The 21,736-nt window shown below is 38.3% G+C and overlaps 1 protein-coding gene across 1 annotated transcript; it reads right to left on the minus strand.

Annotated features, from left to right (window-relative positions):
* Window positions 1–304: 304 nt before the first annotated feature.
* syt9a (synaptotagmin IXa) lies at window positions 305–21,181 on the minus strand. Its single transcript, XM_005915153.3, has 7 exons — window positions 20,464–21,181; window positions 12,049–12,544; window positions 10,842–11,397; window positions 5,750–5,870; window positions 5,481–5,652; window positions 5,095–5,224; window positions 305–957 (listed from the first exon to the last, which is right to left on the minus strand). The coding sequence occupies exons 1-7, from the start codon at window positions 20,609–20,611 to the stop codon at window positions 889–891; spliced, it is 1,692 nt and encodes a 563-aa protein (XP_005915215.1). The 5' UTR covers window positions 20,612–21,181; the 3' UTR covers window positions 305–888.
* Window positions 21,182–21,736: the final 555 nt, after the last annotated feature.

Consider the following 21,736-nt stretch of genomic DNA (forward strand, 5'->3'; position numbering starts at 1 on the left):
TTTATTATGTCCTGACATGTAAAACCTTAGAAATAAAATAATATGCAAAACTTTAATGTGTTTGCATTAGCTTTTTGTCTTATATTTAGTGCTCTAAAACACTAATCTTAAACAGTAATAAAAAAGATATTCTACAGGTAATATATTTTACTGTATACTGTTTAACACAGTTTTGCTCTTTACTTACTTACTTACTTTATCTTGAAGAGCTAGTGTTGTGTACTATAGTTGCTAAAGTGATAGAAATCTAGCATATTATGAAATTCTAATCCACATTCAAATTAACTGAATTGAAACTGATGAATATTTTTCTATGGAATAATTTTTATTCGTAACATTTAACATACTTTTACTTACAGGTATTTTGCCTAAAAATGAACTGTCACTGCACATCAACTGACAGAACAATACATCCTATTCAAAAAATAGAAACAAAAACCAACAAACAAGTAGAAGATATCCCATCAAAACATGACCTCATGCACCAATTCACAACCAAAAAAAAGGGAACAGTATGGCAGTTCAACTGGTTGTAAGTACATTGTGCAATTACAGAGACTCATCTCATTAAAACAAGTAACAAGACTATTAAAAAAAGAGCAATGAGTTTATAAACTCAGGAACAGCTCAGACTTAAAATATCTGCCTGTGCTGGTTCTTTTTCTTATGGAACATCATAGAAAAAAAACATCCATCTTTGCAGTCATTCAACATGCAACTGATCCAAAAGAGCAGAGCTCAAGACAGTTTGTGTCTTTCTTTTCCATAGGTATTAATGCATGTGTTTATTTTTTTATGCTAGGACCATATATGAGCAAAATTCTGTATCACATCTGCCCAAAGGTACATATAGCACAGCCTTCGGCTTATTTGAATTGTTGCTCATGGCTACGGAGAAGGAGGTGTCTTCAGAGAATTACAGGATCCTCCCTGGCTACTACCTGTGGTCCCCTGGTACTGCAAGAGAATAAAGCAGAAAGATTGCAATGATAGTTAGTGTAAAAGAAACAAACAAACAAAAAAAACCTCCATCTCTATTAGTCATATAAACAGATGTACGATGATATCAAATAAATCTAGAGCCAATCCTACCTTTTTATCTTGGAACAAATGTACTCACCACCTACAGAGCGATGAATTGGGCAGTGAAACAAACACTGTATGTCTGCCATTTCATTTTTTTGATTTTTGGGAGGTCAGTTTATTTATGCATTCACTAAATTTTATTAGCATAGACGTTTTTTCTATGGCACCTTTTTCTTGCCAAGTCCAAGTGAAAGGATAAAAGCTTTTATAGATAAAGTGGTTCATTTGGCATAGAAACACATGAACAGACCTGCATTTGAAACCTCACAGCATAAAAGTACAGTACTGTTTTGTGAGTAGCATGAGAATAAACTGACTCAAAATTGGGCAGGATAACTATGGTTTCTTTAGCATTCAGTGAATTTGGCAAAGATACTCATTAGGTTGACCATCATTGTAAATGAACAAACTGAAGACCGATCATTAACTAAGAGCAATAAATGTTACATCGAAAGCAAAAAATAGAATTTTTGCCAGACACCATATTTCAGAAATCTGCTTATTGGCACTTGGGGAGTTTCATCCCTTGGGAAAACCAATCTTACTCCCCTTGCTGTTACCAACTAAGGGGATGCTGCAAATCAGACATTTAAATGCTGTTTATTAACTTTTTATAACCCTTTGATCTCAGCTACAATGTCTATCTCCTGTGGAGAGGGCACAGAGTATCATTTGCATGGAGGTTGGCCAAAGATTCTCAGTTCAGGTATGTATTTGTAACCTGTAAAACACAGTTTTGTCAAAGCAGTATTACTATCTGAGAAAATATTGTCAGATAACCTCAACAACTACATCATATTCAGTTTATGAAAGGTAAACAGGTCTTACCACTGGGCTACTCAAGAAATAATGTGTATCCATAGAGAGAAGGTTCAGTGTGCAGAAAGTGATGGGTACATGAATACTTACCTTTGCTGCAGAAGAGGCAAAAGTGAAACGAAGAAGGAAAAATATAAAGCCTGGAGATATTTTTGTCAAAATTGAACCTACTGCCCCACAATGGCTCCTGCACATTTTCAAGAGGCTTGGAGACTTTCCAAGTAAAGGACTTGTATGTTGAGTGCATCCACAGATGATGACTAATGTCACTGAAAAGCCTGTGACTAAACTTAGGCTGCTATTGGAACTTGAAAATTCATAGGTCATCCCAATAATTCTGTAGATGTAGAGGAATACCTAAAATGTATAGTAAATTCTAGTCACTATTACACTGTGTAAATACTCTTAACTTCCATGGGTTAAAATGGTCACGTCTGTTAATTATTATGACTTGAACAAGGGTTCAGTAGGTGTTTTGATATTGCTGGATAAAGGAGCACTGAACTTGCAGTGTGAATGTATGTATGAACGTAGAGAACTATCTTGGTTTGTGAAGCTCTATGGATAAGTTCACATATAAGAAACTGAACACCCTTACCATTCACTCAATAGAAGTAGCTTAGACATTTCAAACTCACAATAGTTTCACTCCACACTAGAATAAAGTACGGCAATTAGTGCATGAGTTTTATCTGTGGCTTTAACCTGAAGGATATCTATTTTGCCATTCACAAAACATGCTGTATTGTGTCAGTGCTTTGTCCACTATGTCTACCTTCCCTCTTCAACAGCTAAAAAAAAGATTTGGGATAAATATTAGGAATATCATAATCTCAGAGACAATGGTATAAGGCCAAGTCATACTGGTAAATTACAAAGATGACTACAAGTTCTAAACTAGCTTGTATTTGTAGAAAAATAAACGATTTTACAGAAGGCGCTACATTGCTATGGAAACTTTGGCAGCCAATTTGATCTCTGGTGGAACAGGTTATATTTTAGCCATCACACACAGATATGCAATTTCACATAAAATAGCATCACCATCTGTGGACTTTTTGGAGAGAGCCCCTTTCTTTTTCACTGAAAATGATTAAATCAGATGTATAATGTTTTTGAGCTTTCTAGGCTTCTTGTCAATTCTGGCAATAAAGTGATTTCCATGAAATGGCAGACATCCTCTCTTTTTTTTGCTTTGTTATAGCTTACAACCATATTCCCTTTACCACTGACCAAAAATCTTTTCCCAGCCGCATTGTAACAACACACTTCAGTATCAGTGAATAGTAATGAGCTCAGTGTGCCTTAATAACTGGACAGTGATAAGCTTCCTACCCACTTGCACTTTCTTTTTCTTTCATCTGTCAACTCTAACCTCAATTAATGATAAATGTTTTTTTTATCATTATGTTTATGTTATAAATATTTTATACTGCTTAAACTTCAGGAAGATGGCCCAACCGACCCGAATACCTCAAGCACCAGAAACCCAAGAAAGAGGAGGAAGAGGAGGAAGCATCAATGAAGGACAGGCCCCTGAATGGTATGTACCACTGGCACATAGATGAAGTGGCTGACATCCAGAAATCCTACCAATGGCTAGACAAAGCTGCACTGAAAGACAGCACAAAGGCAGTAATCATGGCAGCACAGGAACAGTCTTTAAGCACAAGATCCATAGAGGCTGGGGTCTACCACACCAGGCAAGACCCCAGGTGCAGGCTGTGTAAAGATGCCCTTCAAACTATCCAGCACATAACAGCAGGGTGCAAGATGGAGAAGTATCAAGGGCTCAGAGAAGAGGGTGAAGGTAACAGTGGTCCCAGTGGTAATCGGAACACTAGGTGCAGTGAGTCCCAAGTAGGATCTCTGTCCAGAAGAGGGCAGTCCTAGGAACAGCTAAGATACTGCGCAGGACCCTCAAGCTCCCAGGCCTCTGGTACAGGACCCGAGCGTGAAGCATAGACCCCCCTCAGGGGAGAGAGGGGAATTTTATCTATCTATCTATCTATCTATCTATCTATCTATCTATCTATCTATCTATCTATCTATCCATCCATCCATCCATCCATCCATCCATCCATCCATCCATACATACATACATACATACATTAGGGGTGAAACAATACATGTATCGATATTGAACCGTTCGATGCAGTGCTTTCGGTAGGCATATGTATCGAACAATACAAAATTTTTTATCTATTTTATCAACTTTTCTTCTGACGATGCTGTCTGTGTTGAGCGCTCAGTGGATCTGCGTTCGACTTCTCCGCCTAGACTGCACTGTCGAGCACAGATCCACTGAGTGCAGCGCAAGCTAGCAAGGCAGAAGCTAAGCTCATTGCAACATGGCAACTGCCTCAACGCTACCCGAAATTGAACCTCCCCCACCCTCATTCAGATGTGGCGTTTGGAACTATCTTGGTCTTCATGTGAAGTATGACCCTGATGGTAAGTGCGTCATGGACAAAAGTAAAACAGTATGTCAGATGTGCCACACAATGTTCAATTGGTGGGAACTAGTGTGTTAGCGCAGTTAGCTCGTTAACATGTTGACGCCACCCAGCCCCATGTACGGGGCAATCCGCGGTAACTTGTTAAAGGAGATTTGCCGTGTTATGGCGTTAATGTCATTTTAACGAGATTAAGGCTGACAGCACTAGTGGGAACACAACGAATATGACTGCATGTTTACGCCGACATTATCCTAGTGCAAAGACAAGTGGAAGCAGACAAAAACAACAAGCACGCATGCTACAAACTTTACCCGAGTCATTTAGACAGCCGTTAGCACATGATTCTCCTTATGGGCACCTGATATGTTTAATATGCTGCTGAGAATACAGCCCAGAAGAAGCGTATAGTATAGCTTTTATTTTGGAAAGAGACATTTCTCTGTAAAAAACTCTCTTTTCCAAAGATGAGTGATTCCTCGATCAGATAGATTTATTTATTTTTATTATTTTGTTGTTTCAGCAACATTAAATTTAAAAACTGTACTTTTGAGTTAAAATATATATTTATAATTTTAATAAATGACAAATTAAAAAGGCATGAACATTTTTTTTATCAAAAAAATATCGAACCGTGACACCAAAGTATCAAACCAAACTGAACCGTAAATTTTGTGTATCGTTGCACCCCTAATATATGTGTGTGTGTGTGTGTCAACACATGCCATCTCACCTCAACGAGAGGATGCCAGTGGGCGACAGGTTTTCGGGGATATGTAAGCATTTCACTCCAGTGATCTCGACCGAGGCTGTCAGCATCATTGCCAACTCGACACACACCAATGACCTCATTATGGCCTACTCTGTAGACCCAGGAGGATAAGGGAGAAAGAAAAAATATTAAAAGTCCTCCCATGCTTTCCAAAAATAATAATGTCTTACATATTGTGTGTGAAAAGCAAACCACCCAAGACAATATGTTACAGAGACAAAGAGTTTGAGGAAATATTTGCAAATGTTCTTGGAATATATTTTATCCGCTTTTGCCATGCAGCAAGTATAAATTAAACATTGACCCATGCAAAAGATGTAGAAACTACTCTATAGAAACTCTCGAACCGGTCATAATCCATCACAGCAATCAAAAGGCTGATCTGCTCTATGTTTTCTGGAGGGACATCAAACACAATGGCCTCATTATAGACTGGATTCAGAGTGTTCCTCTTTGTTGATGTCTTCCTCTTCTTCAATCTGCGACCGTCACACATCAGTGAAACTTTCACATATGGATCTATAAAAAAATGACACAAACAAGAAAAATTAACTTGATTTACATTTGGGACACCAGTGGGGTGCTGCATTTACAGTCAGTATCAGATTTTAATTACCAGATGCACCAGTGATATCCATGGCCTTGAGGTTGCGAGCCTTTATCATGGTAATGGTCAGTCTGCCCGCAGTAGGCAAGTAACAAAGTGAAAACATCAGATCCCCAAGGTCCACATTATCCTAAAAGACACAAAAATATTTACTCTAAAATGAGTTTGATTGTGTATTATTCTGGTCATTTATTTACAGTGTACAACTTTTCTACAAATACTATTTTCTGTCATATTGCTCCAATTAAAGCCTCCCATATTTCACCCGGCACAGAGGCTTCAGTTCAGCTGCTGCTCACTTATCGCTAGTGCTTAAAATAACTCCACAAAAGAAGTGTGAACCAGGAAAGCACACAAATATGTGTGGTAAAGACACCTACAGTAGAATCTCTTGCTGATCTGCTGCTATGTTGGTGAGATTGTGCTGGTATTTCAAAGCACGTGTCATCAACTCATCATCATCTGATCATTTACAAAGGTAAGCTCAGTAAATTCAACTGAAGTGCAAAAACAACAACACTGAAAACTTAGGATCAACTGACTTTGCTGCTCCAGTAATTGTGATAATGACATCATATTACTCAACTGCACTGAGAAATCTAAGACTGAGATTTGCCCCATATTGTTATGAAACTCTCATACTAAAAGTAACAAAGACCAAGTAGGAATGTTTTTTGCAGCAGCAGGGCAATGAAAAAAACAACTCAAAACAACTCTTATGTATGCTAAGATGCCTTTTAAATTAAGATATTCAAAATAACTAATTTGGTATCCAAAGTATAATGTATGTTAAGTGCTAGTTTTAGAAGTATCTGTGAAAAGGGAGATGCAGAAATCTATCAAGAGGGACATCCATACAATTGGCAACAATTTCTATAGCATGTCTTAGGAATGTCACACACACTTGGACACTATTGAGTTATTATTATTATTATTTTTGGTTAAGCTAGAGAAACTGATTTGGCATTTTGTGAGTGTGTATTTCTGTGTTGTTTTTTGTTTTTTTCTGAGAGAGAGAGATCACCCATGAATTGCACTTGTATATTTTGCTGCAATCATGATCAAGTACTCATCAAGGCTTTTAAATGTGAAGGATGAATTAACTCAAAAAACCCTCCAGAAAATGCATCCCACATCCCAGAACTATCTGTTTTACATGCTTCATGGTCTAATAATTGTGATACAGGTGGGAAACAGATTAGCACTGTGTTTTACGTGCTCCGCAAAACCTCTTAGGCATCAAATAGCATGTAACATCTGCAGGTTGAATGTCATGCTCAGCGTTTCTGATAATCAGGCTGGTATGCCACAAGTATATTCTGTATTTAAAAGCTCAAACCATCAAATGTATTATACAGCTTTTGTTCATACTGAGACTGTCATTCTTAAATCCAGTAAAAATAACACATGTTCTTCATTAATCTACAATCTGCTTCTATTGCAGAGCTAAACAAGCTAAAATCTGGCAATGACACATCAATATGGCCTGTCCCACTGGAAATCAAGACTTAATGATAATTCTTTATTTTCCATCAAATAAGCTCTGTGCACTGGTTACAGAATATCATGTCTATGTACTGGTGTCCAAAGATAATTAGCTCGTTTATGAGGATATATGTGTGGGGCATCTGTGTCAATCTCTGAGAACAAGCATTTGTACAAGTGTAAGAGTCTGTGTGTACTCTGTGGGTTTTTTTTTTTCTGTTTGTGTGCATTAGCTGAGTGCTGTGAAACTGACAAAAACTGAACAGTGTGAAAATGTGAGAATTCCAGATTCTGTTAATCACTGGTTCCCATCAACCAGACGTCACACACCATTCTGTTCCAACCAGGCAACATTGATTAGCAATCAGTTAAACAGGGCAAAGGTGCACTGATCCAGTAAACATCCATATGTTGATGGATCAAAACAATCCCAATACTTTTTGTGAGCATTTTCCCCCGAAGGCTCTATCTGGCATGCTCGTGTATCGTCATGCTGTTTTCTCGGCATCTCCTCCCCCCTCTTCATTTCTCACTTTTATGTTTTCCAGTATCTTCTGCCTCAAAAGCTGTTATTTTACTGTCTGTGAATATCTCAGCCATTCTGAGCACTCTATAGAACCCATTAGCACTACATTCAGAATGCGTATAATATGCATTCACATCTAATTACTTTTTCTGAGTAAGCTACTTCTTTTTTTGTTTTACTTTAAACAATTTGTTTGCGTACTAAAAGTTGGGCACAGCTGATGACTTCGTCACAGCTGGGTTGAAACAGGTGTGTCCGTGTCTGTTTATGCATTTGTGCGTGTGATGAAGAAAGACCGAGACATGTTGAGGGAAAAAAAGGCAGGCAGAGATAGATAAAGAGAGAGAGACAGAGTAAAGACAGAAAGAAGAGACAGATTCTGTCAGTATTTTTAGAGGCCATGAGTAGGAAGCCGTTAATGGTCTTTGGCACACTGTATGTGAGACTTTATGCACTAAAACCTTAGCTGCTATCAGTAGCCTGCAAATTAGACAGGCGTGGACTATGCCACAAATTTGAGCTCTGCGTTGTCATAATTTAAACTGACACAGCAATAAAAAGCACAAAATAACACCACATATCTAAATTTCGATGAGGTGAAACAGACGAGATCAAAAAGGCAAAAGAAAACTGACTATTGTGCCTTTACCATAGACAATAAAATGCATGGATAAATGTGGCAGCTTTGATGAGAAGAATATAAAAGCATGCTAGCCATACAGAATGGGTGTGTAAATGGGTGGATGACTGGATATGTAAAGCGCTTTGGGGTCCTTAGGGACTAGTAAAGCGCTATATAAATACAGGCCATTTACCATTTACCATACAGAAAAGTGAACATTATAAAATACATTTAATCACTTTTTTTGAAATAATACCATGGATTATAAGTATATATGCAGTAATACTCACTTAATTACATATTGCTGTTGTGAATAATAAACAATAAATATGTGTGATAATGCAATTTTAAGTTGCATGTAATGAAGTTCTAACAAAGAATGAGCATTAAAAACAAACAAATAAAAACAACCACAACAAGTGCATGGTGTTAGATTTAATATTTAATTGATTCTCTCCCATCTGTATTACTGTTCTTAATCTGAATGAAAGTATAATTGTGAAATGAAAATCTAAATTCAGTGATGGAGCTCCTTATACTAGAGATGAAAGCATAACAATTTGTTTTCCATTACTAATGGCCAGTGCATCAGGCACACAAACTCTGCTAACTAATGTGCTCTCCTTATTAAAAATGATATGGCTGCAGTGCAGACATTTGCAAAAGATGTAGCGATGTAGCAGACAAGCCTGGACGCCAACAGAGGCAGATGATGATTCGCTTATTAGATAAACAAGAGACAGACATATGCACAACATAGACATACAGCTGCTCAGTCAAATACTCCCATGCTTTTTTTTGTCTGCTGTTGAACTGGCTTCATGTTTTGCTCAAAAGTCAATTCTTAAGATGAGAAGAATTGACTGAGATGAGATGAGTCTGTAAAACAGTTCATTCTTAAAGGTCGGCAGTGGTCAAAATATTGTTTTAACGAAAAGCGCAGTACATTCGGTTATAGCAACACTGTGCTTTCTGAAAGATTTCAGAAAGCTGCAGCACTGCTAAAGTAAGCCCAGTTGCAAAGACACTCCACATCTTATTAAAATCTTTTTGCTGAGAAGGTTAACTATGTTCCACAGTAAACATTTATTACAGTTTCCAGACTGACTCACCACGGCTGTTCCTGTTGGACTGTCTTATTGCTTATTAAGCAATGTTGCAATGTTTTAACTAAGATTTATGCCCTTACACAAGTAAAATCATAACTAACATAGTGACTGGGAATTGATCTCATCTAAATTCAACCAATAGTTTTCCTTTACACAGCTGTGCTTTATTGATCTTGTTTTATTGAGTTCTGTTGCCTAAACTGTTTCCTGCAATCAACTGCAAACAGAATATAGGGATCAGTTGCATGTTACAGCTGTTCAAGCTCAATAAATGAAATGCCTGTAAATAAAACAGGCCAACATATAAATACCAGTGCTGTATTGTAGTGTCTGAGATCTTTCACCTCTAAAGGAGATGAGCAGGAACAGTGAAAAACATGATAAAGATCTTAAATAGCTAATAATGTAAGAAAGAAAGAAAGAAAAATGGTGCGTATGTCTTGTTCCCAAACCAGTTTTCTCAGTTTTTTTTTTAAATATTTTTTTCTCCTGTTCTCCGTTTCTTTCTCTCTCACACACATTTGGTCTTATAAGGACGTACATACACTGACAGACACTCTCTGTGCAACTGTATGCTCACTTTATAGGTCTAACAGAAACTGGTCCTAACAAAATGAGATTTACTAGCACGCAGTCAGTAAGGTAACATGGCAAGAGGCCTGTAATCCTGTTGACCTTAAAAAGTCTCAAAGGATTTAATTTACTCATGGTAAACAGGTCGTTCCAGCAGAGCAAACTGAATTTAGATAGGTGGGAGCAGATGCAGTAAAAGTAATTGCTAATAAAATGCCTCAGTCCTTCACTTGTGTCATCTATTTGTAATATGTGCAGCATCAAGGACTGTTAAAGAAAAAGGAAGGTATAGTATTAAACACTATTCTAAATGCATATTTTTTAAATTAGTATTCCTTCCAAAAACCATATTTAATGAAAAATCTATTGCTAATCATTCTCCGGGCATGTAAAGGCAATTTTAAAAAGCATATAATATCAATACAGATGCCACAGATGTCTTGTGTAGTAAAATTTTGCGCTCGGGGTCACTACATCTGTTATTAAACAGATGCTTTTTTAAAGTCTTTTCATCTCGACAGCAGAGAGAGACAGCAAAGTAAAAGAAAACATCAGCTTTCAAACACAGGCCTGATCACCTTAACTAATTTTTGTCCTGTTTTTTCAGACCTGACAAGTGATAAAAGGAAAAAAATTCAGTACTTTGTACTGCCAGTGGGAGACAGAGGGACAAATTTCGAACTCTCCACACAGGTGTCACACACAGCCTTTGTGGGGGAAAAGTTAAATATAACCTGGCAGCTCTAAGTAAATATGACATAGTTTTGAGTGAACGTTCAAACTCACCGAGGAGACATACTGGATGTCTCGACAGAGTTTTGTCTCCCTGGGGAAATCTGCCAGATCCAGGAAGTTGTCCACCACCACTTGACCAATAATGTCATGCCGTGAAAAGCGGTCGAAGTCATAGACACTGAAGTGTAGCTTTCGTGTAGGAAGCTCAGAGTATGCCACAGGAAACAGGAAGACCTCATCAAACACAGGGTTGAGTGTCTTGCGGTGCACCTTTGTCTGGTGCTTGGTCTTTCGATCAGGCAACAGGTAGATCTTAACATAAGGGTCAGAGGTACCGGAGAAGTCCTTGGCCGGGAGGTCCTCTGCTTTGTGGATCTTAACTATTAACTGTTCTAGATCACAGTCATATTTGAGGATAAAATGGAGGCGCCCACAACCTCCGTCTCTTCGACTTCCTTCGTCCCCCTCAAGGGAGCGCTGTTTGTAGAGCTCGGGTTTGAGGCGGCCCAGGCCCAGGCCCATTCCGGTGAGGGAGTCCTGCCTTTGGAACTGGGCCACGTTGAAGTCTGGGTTAGAGAGGTTCATGTGTCTACGAATGGACCCTTGACTGTGCACAGAGGAAATCAACAGAAAACAAAATCATACAACATTAACACAATGAAAAGAAGGAATGTTAAAACATCAGCTGCATATTTTTTGAAGCAACCTGCATAATGAATTGTTCTGCATATCATAATTTATATCTAGTGCCAATGCTGCTTTTCACTTCAAGAACATAGTGTACACATAGTGTGCTGTATTATACATTTTATAGTCTAGCAGACAGAAATTGTTGTTTTGGTTTCATTATTGCCTTATAATGTGTCTGTTTTTTATACTCACATCTGCACATGGCATTTAGTCATGTTTCAGACACCTACACTTAACAAAATCCACATTTCAACCAAGCCTCTGAACTACCTAACCCTAATCATAAATAAGGTGTAAGTTGTTTTCCTTTACCAAAATCCTTAAATGTATTATAGTTGATGCACAAATAGAAAGTAAAAATGTGAAACATGTTGGCAGGAGTCATAACTAAAGTCAAGTCCAAGTCATTTTGTCTTTCATCTCTCTTGTATTGGGAAAAGTAGCAGAAACAATTAGTAGTTTGAATGTTAGCGTTTTTAACAGAGATCATAATTGTTAGGGGATTTTTAGAAAATAAGGCCAGCATATCTTATGGGAGCACATAAATCAACAAATACCTCATACTGACCCTATTTCAGACATTGAGCATCCAGAAGGTGGGGGTTCAGTGGTCTGTCTCTGCATTCGGGGGTTAGTGTGAACTCCATTTTCCCTGCTTTTACTCTGGGCATCCAGTGGTATATCTGGAGATGTGTGGCTGATCTTCATAGCTGCCTCTGGTGTGGCCATGACCACAGGTGGTGGTGATACAGGAGTCACCGGAGCCTCCACTGAAACAACAGATGCCACGGGAGTAGGCTCTCTGGCCATGGAACAATGTGATGATTCACGGCGGTTGTGCATCGGGGGGTCCACAGCTGTGTAAACTGGCTGCCTGGGTGCAGACTGTGATGGCAGAGGGCTCATAGTCGGGTTGAGGTGCCCATGGGCTTCCTTGGTGGTGGGGGAAAGCCCACGCTCCCTCCATGGTATCCAGCAGAGCTTCCATGAAACAAAGAGGGAGACCCCAAAGAGGGCCAAGCCACAGGCAGTCACTACCAATGACAGCAGACTCACAGATATGTCTGGAAAGAGAGAACAAGATCTGACAGTGAATAAGTCTTCTCTTTGCTTTGTTGCACTCTGATTTTTGATATCACCATCATATATAACCATTTCATGATTAAGTTACTCAGTAAATGTTTTACAAATACTGCATGATGGACATGTCAGGTACACAGCTATAGGTCCTGTTGGATTTATTTTTTTCTTTTCTAACAGATTCTCATAAAGAATGCTCAATAAAATCAAAATTATGTACAGTAGTAGTAGCAGTATTTAACTATCCAATGGAGGCTCATGTCTGCACTCTAAGGGTAGTGTGCCCCCCATGTTTCGATTTCATTTCCTTTGCTGATAATTATGGTGAAAAAATGAAACTTTAAAAATGATTTTTCCACAAAAGAGGTGCAAATACAACAAAACCAAATATAGAAATGCAGCATTACAACCACAGATGACCACAGTTCTTGGTTTGTTGTTGTTTTCAGAAAATAAGTTAAAATATTTTTGTTTTAACATGACAATTCAGAAATTCTTTTCAAGCATGCACATGGCATTTGACTTTTGCTTTGTGGTTTTTCTTGTGTGTATTTGCAAAGCAGCTATTGTCATACAGATGAAGATTACTTTTTTGAACTTGCTTGGATTTGTCTGTTTGCAGATGTTTATTTGAGTCTGGTGAGCTCTCCTGGCTTCCATAGGAATAACCAATGAAGAACTTTGAAAAGAAATGGTAAATGGCCTGCATTTGTATAGCGCTTTACTCAGTCCCCAAGGACCCCAAAGTGCTTTACACTACATTCAGTCATTCACCCATTTACAATGGCAAGCTACATTGTAGCCACAGCTGCCTTGGGGCGCACTGACAGAGGCGAGGCTGCCGGGCCCTCTGACCACCACCAGTTGGCAAACATGGGGTTAGTATCTTGCCCAAGGATATTTGGCCTGGGATCAAACCACCGACCTTCTGATTAGTGGCTGACCTGCTCTGCCACCTGAGCTCCAGCCACAAGAAAGCAGAACTAACTCTCTTCCATGAGTATAATTTATAATGTGAAACTGTCAGTGAGGTACATTAATTGCAAGAATTTAAAATGTTCCCAGTAGTTTGATAAAGTGCTAAACCCAAGGCGCTTCATGCTGCCTGTGTGGTTAATGTATATTATCATGTAAATAAATGAGAGGGTATAAAAAACAGCTTGCAAGAAAAACATTTACAGGCTGTTATATATGGTCTGTGGTAAAAAAAACAAACAAAAAAAACAATTTGACAAATGGGGAGGGAAGGCGTGAAAGTCACAATTTATACAAAACAGAAAAAAAAACATTCTGAAAACAGATGAGTTTATAAGAGAAATACTATCAAATCCCAAAATTCAAGGACAAGATCACTCATGAAGCTGCTCTACACTGGTACATGTAGGAGTTTAAAGGGCTCCTAACAGCTACTCTAGCTCTCCTGTTAAATCTGTGGATCCACAAAACACGTATAAACAAACTGAAGATGTCACTCTAAAGATAACAGCTTTGCAAAATTAAAGTTACTACTCGGTTGCTGTTCACACATGTGCATCATAAACTGTGTGATTATATATAAGCAGTACTTGTGGGCAACACCAGGAGCAATGGCCGTGGGAGTATAAAAAGTTTTACCAGCATATCAATCCAGGTCTTCATCTATCAAGTTCATAGTTTCAAAGCATGACACTGAATAATTCTTCAGTGCATTGCATTTGTTTACACCAGCCCAGGGTGTGCAAGTCACCATGGAAAGGGAGATGAGGTGTGAAGCAACAGAGTCATCAAGGGCATCTGAATCATCTCTGCTCTCAAGAAGCAAAAGCACTAAAAAAAAAAATAGAAACTGCTGCAATGACTCTGAAATAATTACATGAACTTTGCAACTTTATTGCAAGTAAAAGGAATTTTCATCCAAACAGTGATAATATACTAAGTTACATTACTATTACCTGTCTTTTCTTAAATGATCTTTACTTTTCTGTTTTCACTGTTCTACTTTCCCTCTTTCCAGAAGCTGCAAATGTCCCCGAGCCTCTTTCTGGCTGTTACAGTAAAGGGAGGTTCTTTCTCTCCACCTTCACCAAGTGCTTGCTTGTTTCCTTCTCTCTAATATTGTTAAGGTCTTCTACCTCATACAATATAAAGCACCATAAGACAACTGTTGTTATAAGCAAATAAAATCAACTGAAGTCTTGTTTTGGATCATAAGGACCCCATGGAGTATTAACCATTTGCCTCAAATTGAGGTAAGGGTATGTATGTATTCACATATATTAGATGTATTAACCCCAAAAATTTGTTAATTCTACTGATATTTAAAAACATGTAATAATGTTGTGCCTTTTTAAAAAGTGCTGTTAATGTCAATCAAGACCATGGAAGATATGAAAAAAGGTTGCATTTAACCATGTTTTACAGCTGGAGTCTCTGAGATACCAAACTGAAGAAATGTGGCTCTGTAGGGAACTTTAAATGTCACAAGTTCAAACACAGCATGTGTAATTTTCATAAAAATTAATTGAGGCTTTAATTAAAGTTTATAGTTGTTAAAACAGGCTTGAGATGGTTTGCATCCTAATTGGTGTTACAGATATGCACACAATTTTGCTTTGAAAATCCCATGTCATGTTTTTGAGATACTGTTTGATATCTGAATTTGAACAGTGTGTTTTTATGCACCGTTATTTGATGATGTAATGTCACTGAAGCAGACCAGAACAATCTTATAAACTCCTTATGTCGGCTAATGTCTTAGTAGTAGATATTAAGTTGGGATGGGTCTGTCATGAAGGAAGCGGTGACAAGGATCCAGATGCTGGACTGGCTGAGAATTAGAAACAAATTTTAAAAAAAGACAAACAAAAAAACCCAAATTAAAACAACCAATGAAAACTATCAAAGTAAAACAGGAAACAATCCAGAACACCTATCAACATGGACACAAGAAAACAGTGAGGAAACAAAAATGATAATCAGCTCCAGACAGAAACTAAAAAGGCAATAATATCTCATAACTGAAATAAATCACAAGTATATTAAGCCCAAAGTAGGAACCAAAAACACAAACATTTAAAAACAGCAGCAGTGAAAGCAGAAAAGAAACCAGCATTATTTAATATTTAACAAGAATCCAAACCTTCAAAACTAACCAATCCCAGGGGCAATGACAAGGTCAAAATAAAATAAGGATGGAGTACGCATCTGGGATTGTATAGATTTTAAAGCTGTTATGCATGTGTAATTATGGAAATATCAAAGGTTTACACTTTCTATATGCTGAATTCCCTCATTCCCTAAGCTCTTATCCATCCTTGAGCTTCTGTGAGGCAAAAAATGATTAAGTGGTAATTACTTTAATTGTTCATCATCAAGATAACAGAAGAAATAAATGCTGTTCATAACGTGGCCAAATGTACTGACTGTTAAAAAAATACTACACATACTGACATGGTGCTTTACCACTGCATTGTTAACAACCATCTCCAGTGCATCATTAATGGTCATCAGTCTTTTTTTCCCTTTTACTCTTATATTTTGTATTATCAGGGCTACCGAGACTCATCATTCAGTTATTTCTTCATCTTTTGTATGTGACGATTTTGACCAGCTATGCACCCCTGTCACCATAGTTTCAAAAATCACATTAAATAAGAATTCGAAAATCTTGATCACAATCATTCAGGTTATGCATGTCTTACAAGACATATAGTTTTGAAGTCCCTTTTTTCCCTATTAGTTGCAGAAAACCTGCTATTAATGCTGCATCTCATACTATTATCGACTAATTTAAGTGTCTGCTTTCACAACCATCTCATGGCCTGTGATTATAAGAATTACATAAGAATTGGCAAAACATTATATCATATGTTAAAAATGGAAGTGGCCACTTATATAAGTATATCATGTCCTTATACACATGACCTTATAAAATATGTGCTGTATGTTTGATTTAACCAATAGAGATAATGGGTAATTAGATGCAGTTTTCGTATTTTTATTCCATATGGTTTTCTACACTGCCACGCTTCAGCGAGCTCCCAGCACCGCAGTCACCTGTCTTGCACCCCTTTCCAAATGCCATCCTCTCATTGGCCAGGACTAAGGATTCTTCTGGTTTCCCTTAACTAAAGATGACTCTGGTTTCCAGCAACCATCCTGTCTAGCACCTTAGCCGACAGCCAGAACCATCTGAACTCTTCTGCAACGTCACTCTCCATTGCTCAGTCCATCTGCCTGACCTCTTCTGTTCTGGCCCACCAGCAGAGGTCTCTTGTTTCTACCCTTTAAGTCCCCAGGGTGTCCACCTGAGCTTTCCTGCTCTGCCACTGTCTGCTGCTTCCTCTAAGCTTTGATACCAGCTAAACTGACTCCCAAATCCCTCTTCTAACCAGTTTCCCATCATCTCTCTTTAACACATGGTTTCTATTAATTTAATGTAACGGTCTTTCATCTTTGAGGTAATTTTGCTTATTGAAAAGCCCAAGCTCTTGCACAGTGTTTTGAATAGAACCAGTCTGCTGTATCCACCTGACTGTATCTATTTTTGGCTATGCGAGGGCAGCGATACAGATTATTCCCAGTTTATGTGCTGACTATGCAACAGGCTATTATTTGCCCATAGTATTATAGCAGACATATCCTTTGTCCCTTCATGTATGTGAAGACAAATCAGGCTTGTGAGGACTGGAATAAAATTTTCAAAAGAAAAAAACTCAAAAGTGTAATATTGGTGTAATCTGTATTAAATACATTAGTCATAACAATGAGTGAAGTTTTTAGAAAAAGCAATGATTGTTTTCCTGATTAACCTATTACTGTTAAGCAGAGCATGTTATTTTATTAGCCTATAAAAGCTCCAGGAAATCAAGTGATTGGTATGTTGATACATTTAACAAAAGGGTAATAATCATGATGTGTATCACATCAAGGAGACTTTCTCCTCATGAATACCCGAACAGATAATCTGCTTAGACACAAGCAACAAATGTACAACTAATGCACAATTAAATGAAACAGAGAGTGGATTAATGAGATACAGGATTATCATTATAATTTATTTATCATTAATGGCTCTACAATAAGTTTAAATTTCATTGCAACACAAGGCATTTGATTAGATGTAGCATTTGAAATCGACTTGTTGGATACGTTTGCTGTTACACAGTTGGACTGAATGCATTAATTTATTTTGGATGAAAGTAGCTTATATTAGAAATGTTAAAGCTGTACACTAATCCGAATTGTAGCTGACAGATATCATGTTACGTTTAGTTGAAGCAAACTATTTCCTGAACTCATCACATTCAATCCTCTCATTTTGTTTCTTTTTAGTTGCACGCTATAGCAACAGAACACCGTACCTGTCAAGATCCACTTTGTTTCTTCTTTTGTTTTTAATGAATGAGATTAATAATCATGAACTTTAGAATTTTTGCATATAAACTTCTGCTCCCACTTACAGAGCTGGGCACAGATTTAGAGCTGATTTCAGTCTGTCTTGAGTGTTTGGTCTGACTGATACTACAAAGAAGAGCTGCTTTTAAAAATATGAGAGGACTCGTGATGAGCTGAATCACACCTGACACATCTAATGTAAAGATCACACTTGTAATTAAGAGTCTGAGGCTGACTTTTTGTCATGGTAAGAGTATTAGATAAAAGTTAATGAGACTACACATCAATTGCATGACTGTTTTAGTCCAAACAGCCAAAAGTGTACTTATTTGGCAATAAAGGTTTTTGCACTTTTCACTATATGCTGTTGGTAAGGTAACCCATCCTCCAAATCCCACAGTCCTGCAATTAGGACTGGCTCTGTGTGTGGGAGCTGTCATAAGACCTTGCACAGGAACACAGACCAACTGTCCTTTCTGCACTGTGAAATTCTGTGAATACCAGAGTATGTGTGATTTGAGAGAATAATGTGAAGAAATTGAGGGACTTGCCATCTGAGGACGCTGAGCGCACAGTCGGTTTGGCAGGCCGCCCAAATGCTGCCTGGTCGAGAAGAAGCTATAGACATCTGGAGGGATTTAAAGACTACATTGGAACAAAGAGGGTGGACCAATTTTAGTGCACAGGACCTTCAAAGGTGCAAAAGTGTAGGAGGCAAGCAAGTGCTGAAAAGGCAATATATGTAATGTCTACTTCTGGGATGTTATTTTCCCTAAGAATACCTCTCTGTAAGTAAAAACTATTGGAAATGTAATATGTTACACATGTACAGTAGGTGGTTCCAACTTGTTGTCCCCAATGTTGTAAAGGATGATGCATTCGATTGCATTTGCATTTCTGCAAATATGTTTTTGTTTTTTTTACTTGCTTATTAACAGATGAAAAGACTAAATCCACTCGTATACATATCTGTTAAATATAAAGCTTCCCTCATAAACTCTGAAACCTGACTCTGTTCCAAGGTAACTTAATCCTCCTACCGTATCTCTAAAGCTGATTAATTGCCACAGTCTGTTAAATAATCATGCTAGTTTTAAAGTGTAAAAATTAGAAGCTGTGATATGTGCTTTGAACAGTGGAAGACACATTTTTCTGTTCCTGCTAAAGCTAAGCTAATTGGCATTTGGCTTCAGCATGACAGGCATTGATTGATTGACCACAGTCATTGGGATTGATATTAAACTTCTCAACATACTCTCTGTAAGAGTATCAAGAAAGGTATCTTTCCAAGTGGGTGACTAATCCATTAAAAGACATGTTACACATCTTTATTTTTCTTTCATGTTCCAGTTTTTATTTCATTGATCCTTGATATTTTATGATCTTTTGAGAATAGTAGTAAATATGTTTACGTAATTGATTTAAATCAAATCTGAAGTCAAAATGATGTTTTATGTTTAGCATATTTGTAAAAAAAAAAAAGATATATATATATATATGACCGGTACACCCACAGCTTCAACTCTAGCTGAAAGAGTAGCTGTCCTCTGCCTTGTACTTATTTCCTTTGTTATTCTCTTATGGCTTTCTTCCATCACGCTGAGTGATATATGCCAGCTGGAACAGAAATTAAACCCGTAAGCCCTCTTGATAGCTAGCCCCACGGGCTACCCACATAATTTCACTTTTGAAAGTGTCAGTGTAAAAGACAAGAGAAGATCGGCCTATATGATGAATGAGGAAGCAAGAAGAGAGCTGGGACTTTGGGGGATAGTTGAAGTAAAGTGGAAAGGAACAGAAGGGAGAGCTTGGGGGTTGGAGGAGACTGACAATTCACAAAGTCCTGTCACGTGATGAATAATCATTGATGCAAACTATGGAAGCAGAATGAATGCAGTGGAAATGTGCAGGAATTACGCTTTCTCGCGCCTCCAAATAACGCTTTCTCGCTCGCTCCTTCTCTCCTCCGCACACATGCACACTGACACTAATTTATGCATGCCATTTAGGCGAATGTGTTTACCCTAAGTGTTGATAATTATGAAGCGAGAGTGGCTAATTCTAAATCTAATTATAAAAAGCAAATGCTTTTAGGTAAGAATTTAAAAAAAAAGAGGCAAAGTTTCAAAGTAGTATGACTCAATGTTTGTGACATGTCAGTAAATACACGATGCAGGGCAACTCATCCAGTGAAACATATCTGATGAGTGTTCACAGACTAGCCTACACGATGTCACGCCAACCTCGTGTGATAGAAATGGGAAAAAAAATGGAAGAAAAAATGGACTTCCTCGAAAAATGCATAGTTTAACCGGATCGGTGAGCTAACTAATGTGAAAAAATAATGTACAAGTCTAATTTTTCTTTGATATTATAGACTAATCTTCGTCGTGAAGTAGTCGAGCCAAGCTTGGACCACCTATAGTGTGTTTTATGCGTGCGATGTTCAGTGAAAGAAGTCATATGCGACTTCACTTACATTGAATTTAGTGCAACCATTGAATCAAGCTTGCAAATGATGCCTCACCTGAATCCGTGTAGCGTGGTCTGGCGAGATCTCGGAAATAGTAGATAAAATCCCGACAGTTTTCATTCTGCACTTCCCCCTTAGAACAAAGATCTGACAAGAGTTCGAGCGCCTTTTGACAAATCTCGTCATCTCTGTCTCCAGGCATTTCCCACCAGCATCCTTATAAAGGGAAGGTTTCTTAGGCACCACCACACCACTCCTCCCGCCTGACAGTCACCTATTCCACGCTACTCAGCACACAGCTTCAAGAGTCAGCCACTCTCGGCACGCCTTCCCACACGATGGAATCGACAAAGACACCGTGTATCAGGAAGAACTAGAAAAACACTTGTCCAAGTGCAGAAAGCAGAAAAATCCTATCAGACATGTGACGTAAAAAGAGTTTTTGTACAGCATTTAGTCAAACGGTCCACTCTGGTCCTCACTCTGCTCGTTGAAAGCCACCGGTTGAATCCGCGCACCGCCTCTGCGGCGCCGTGCGCTGTCCAACGTGCTGAAAATGTGTGCACGGAGTGTCTTTGCACAAGGCGGTCCGGTTGGCCGTAATCCGTTATCTTTAAGGTTTCGAACAGTATCGATCGCCGGGAAAGTTGAGCAGCACTTCACTACAGTGAGAAATAGCTGGATTCGCCAGCACTAATACCGATAGCATGCCTCTATTCTTTGCTCCGATGAGGCTGGTGTGGTTTTACGTGCCCGCACATGGCCAATCAGAGGATGACATGGTTTTTTTTTGCTTTTTTCCCCTCCACTTTGTGAAATCACTTTACCCTTTTACATTTTAAATGTTTTAAAAAGCCTACAAGTTTGGTAAATTAACTCAAGAAACGCACCATTCACTTGGAGTTCCTGCTGCAGGTAATTTAAAATACCTTTTCCCCCTGGTGCCATCTTATCTTTGTCAAGATAACTGCTACAATGACATCTACGATTTGTTTTGTCAAAGACTGGACGTAGAATTCGGAAATACAGGGGACCAAGCAGTTTCGTTGCCATGCCAACTTGAATGACCACTTTAAAAGCTGGGTTATTGGCCCTCATTTTTACGACTAGTTATTGCAACCTCTGAATAACGTGAAACAGCTGTTAATGTAAGTTCGAATTACCCGATTTGTGGATTTCATGGCGATTTCAGTTGGCTGTGACAGATTCTGTAAAATAAATAAATAAAGGTTTTTCCACCTTATATCTATTGCCCATTTCTGCACTCGTCGAACTCCCCGATCCGGTCTAGGCATTTTCTGAAGTTTCTCACACGTCGCTCAGTAGA

The sequence above is a fragment of the Haplochromis burtoni genome, unplaced genomic scaffold (assembly GCF_018398535.1).
Source record: "Haplochromis burtoni strain Fernald_Lab_line unplaced genomic scaffold, NCSU_Asbu1 Contig_11, whole genome shotgun sequence".
NCBI lineage: Eukaryota > Metazoa > Chordata > Actinopteri > Cichliformes > Cichlidae > Haplochromis > Haplochromis burtoni.

Coding starts and splice junctions, on each gene's coding strand:
- syt9a (XM_005915153.3), bottom strand. CDS start 20,611: ATGCCTGGAGACAGAGATGACGAGATTTGTCAAAAGGCGCTCGAACTC. Junction 5,225..5,480: donor GCTGTGATGGATTATGACCG/GTTCGAGAGTTT, acceptor CTGGGTCTACAG/AGTAGGCCATAATGAGGTCA. Junction 958..5,094: donor ACTGGCATCCTCTCGTTGAG/GTGAGATGGCAT, acceptor ATTCTCTTGCAG/TACCAGGGGACCACAGGTAG.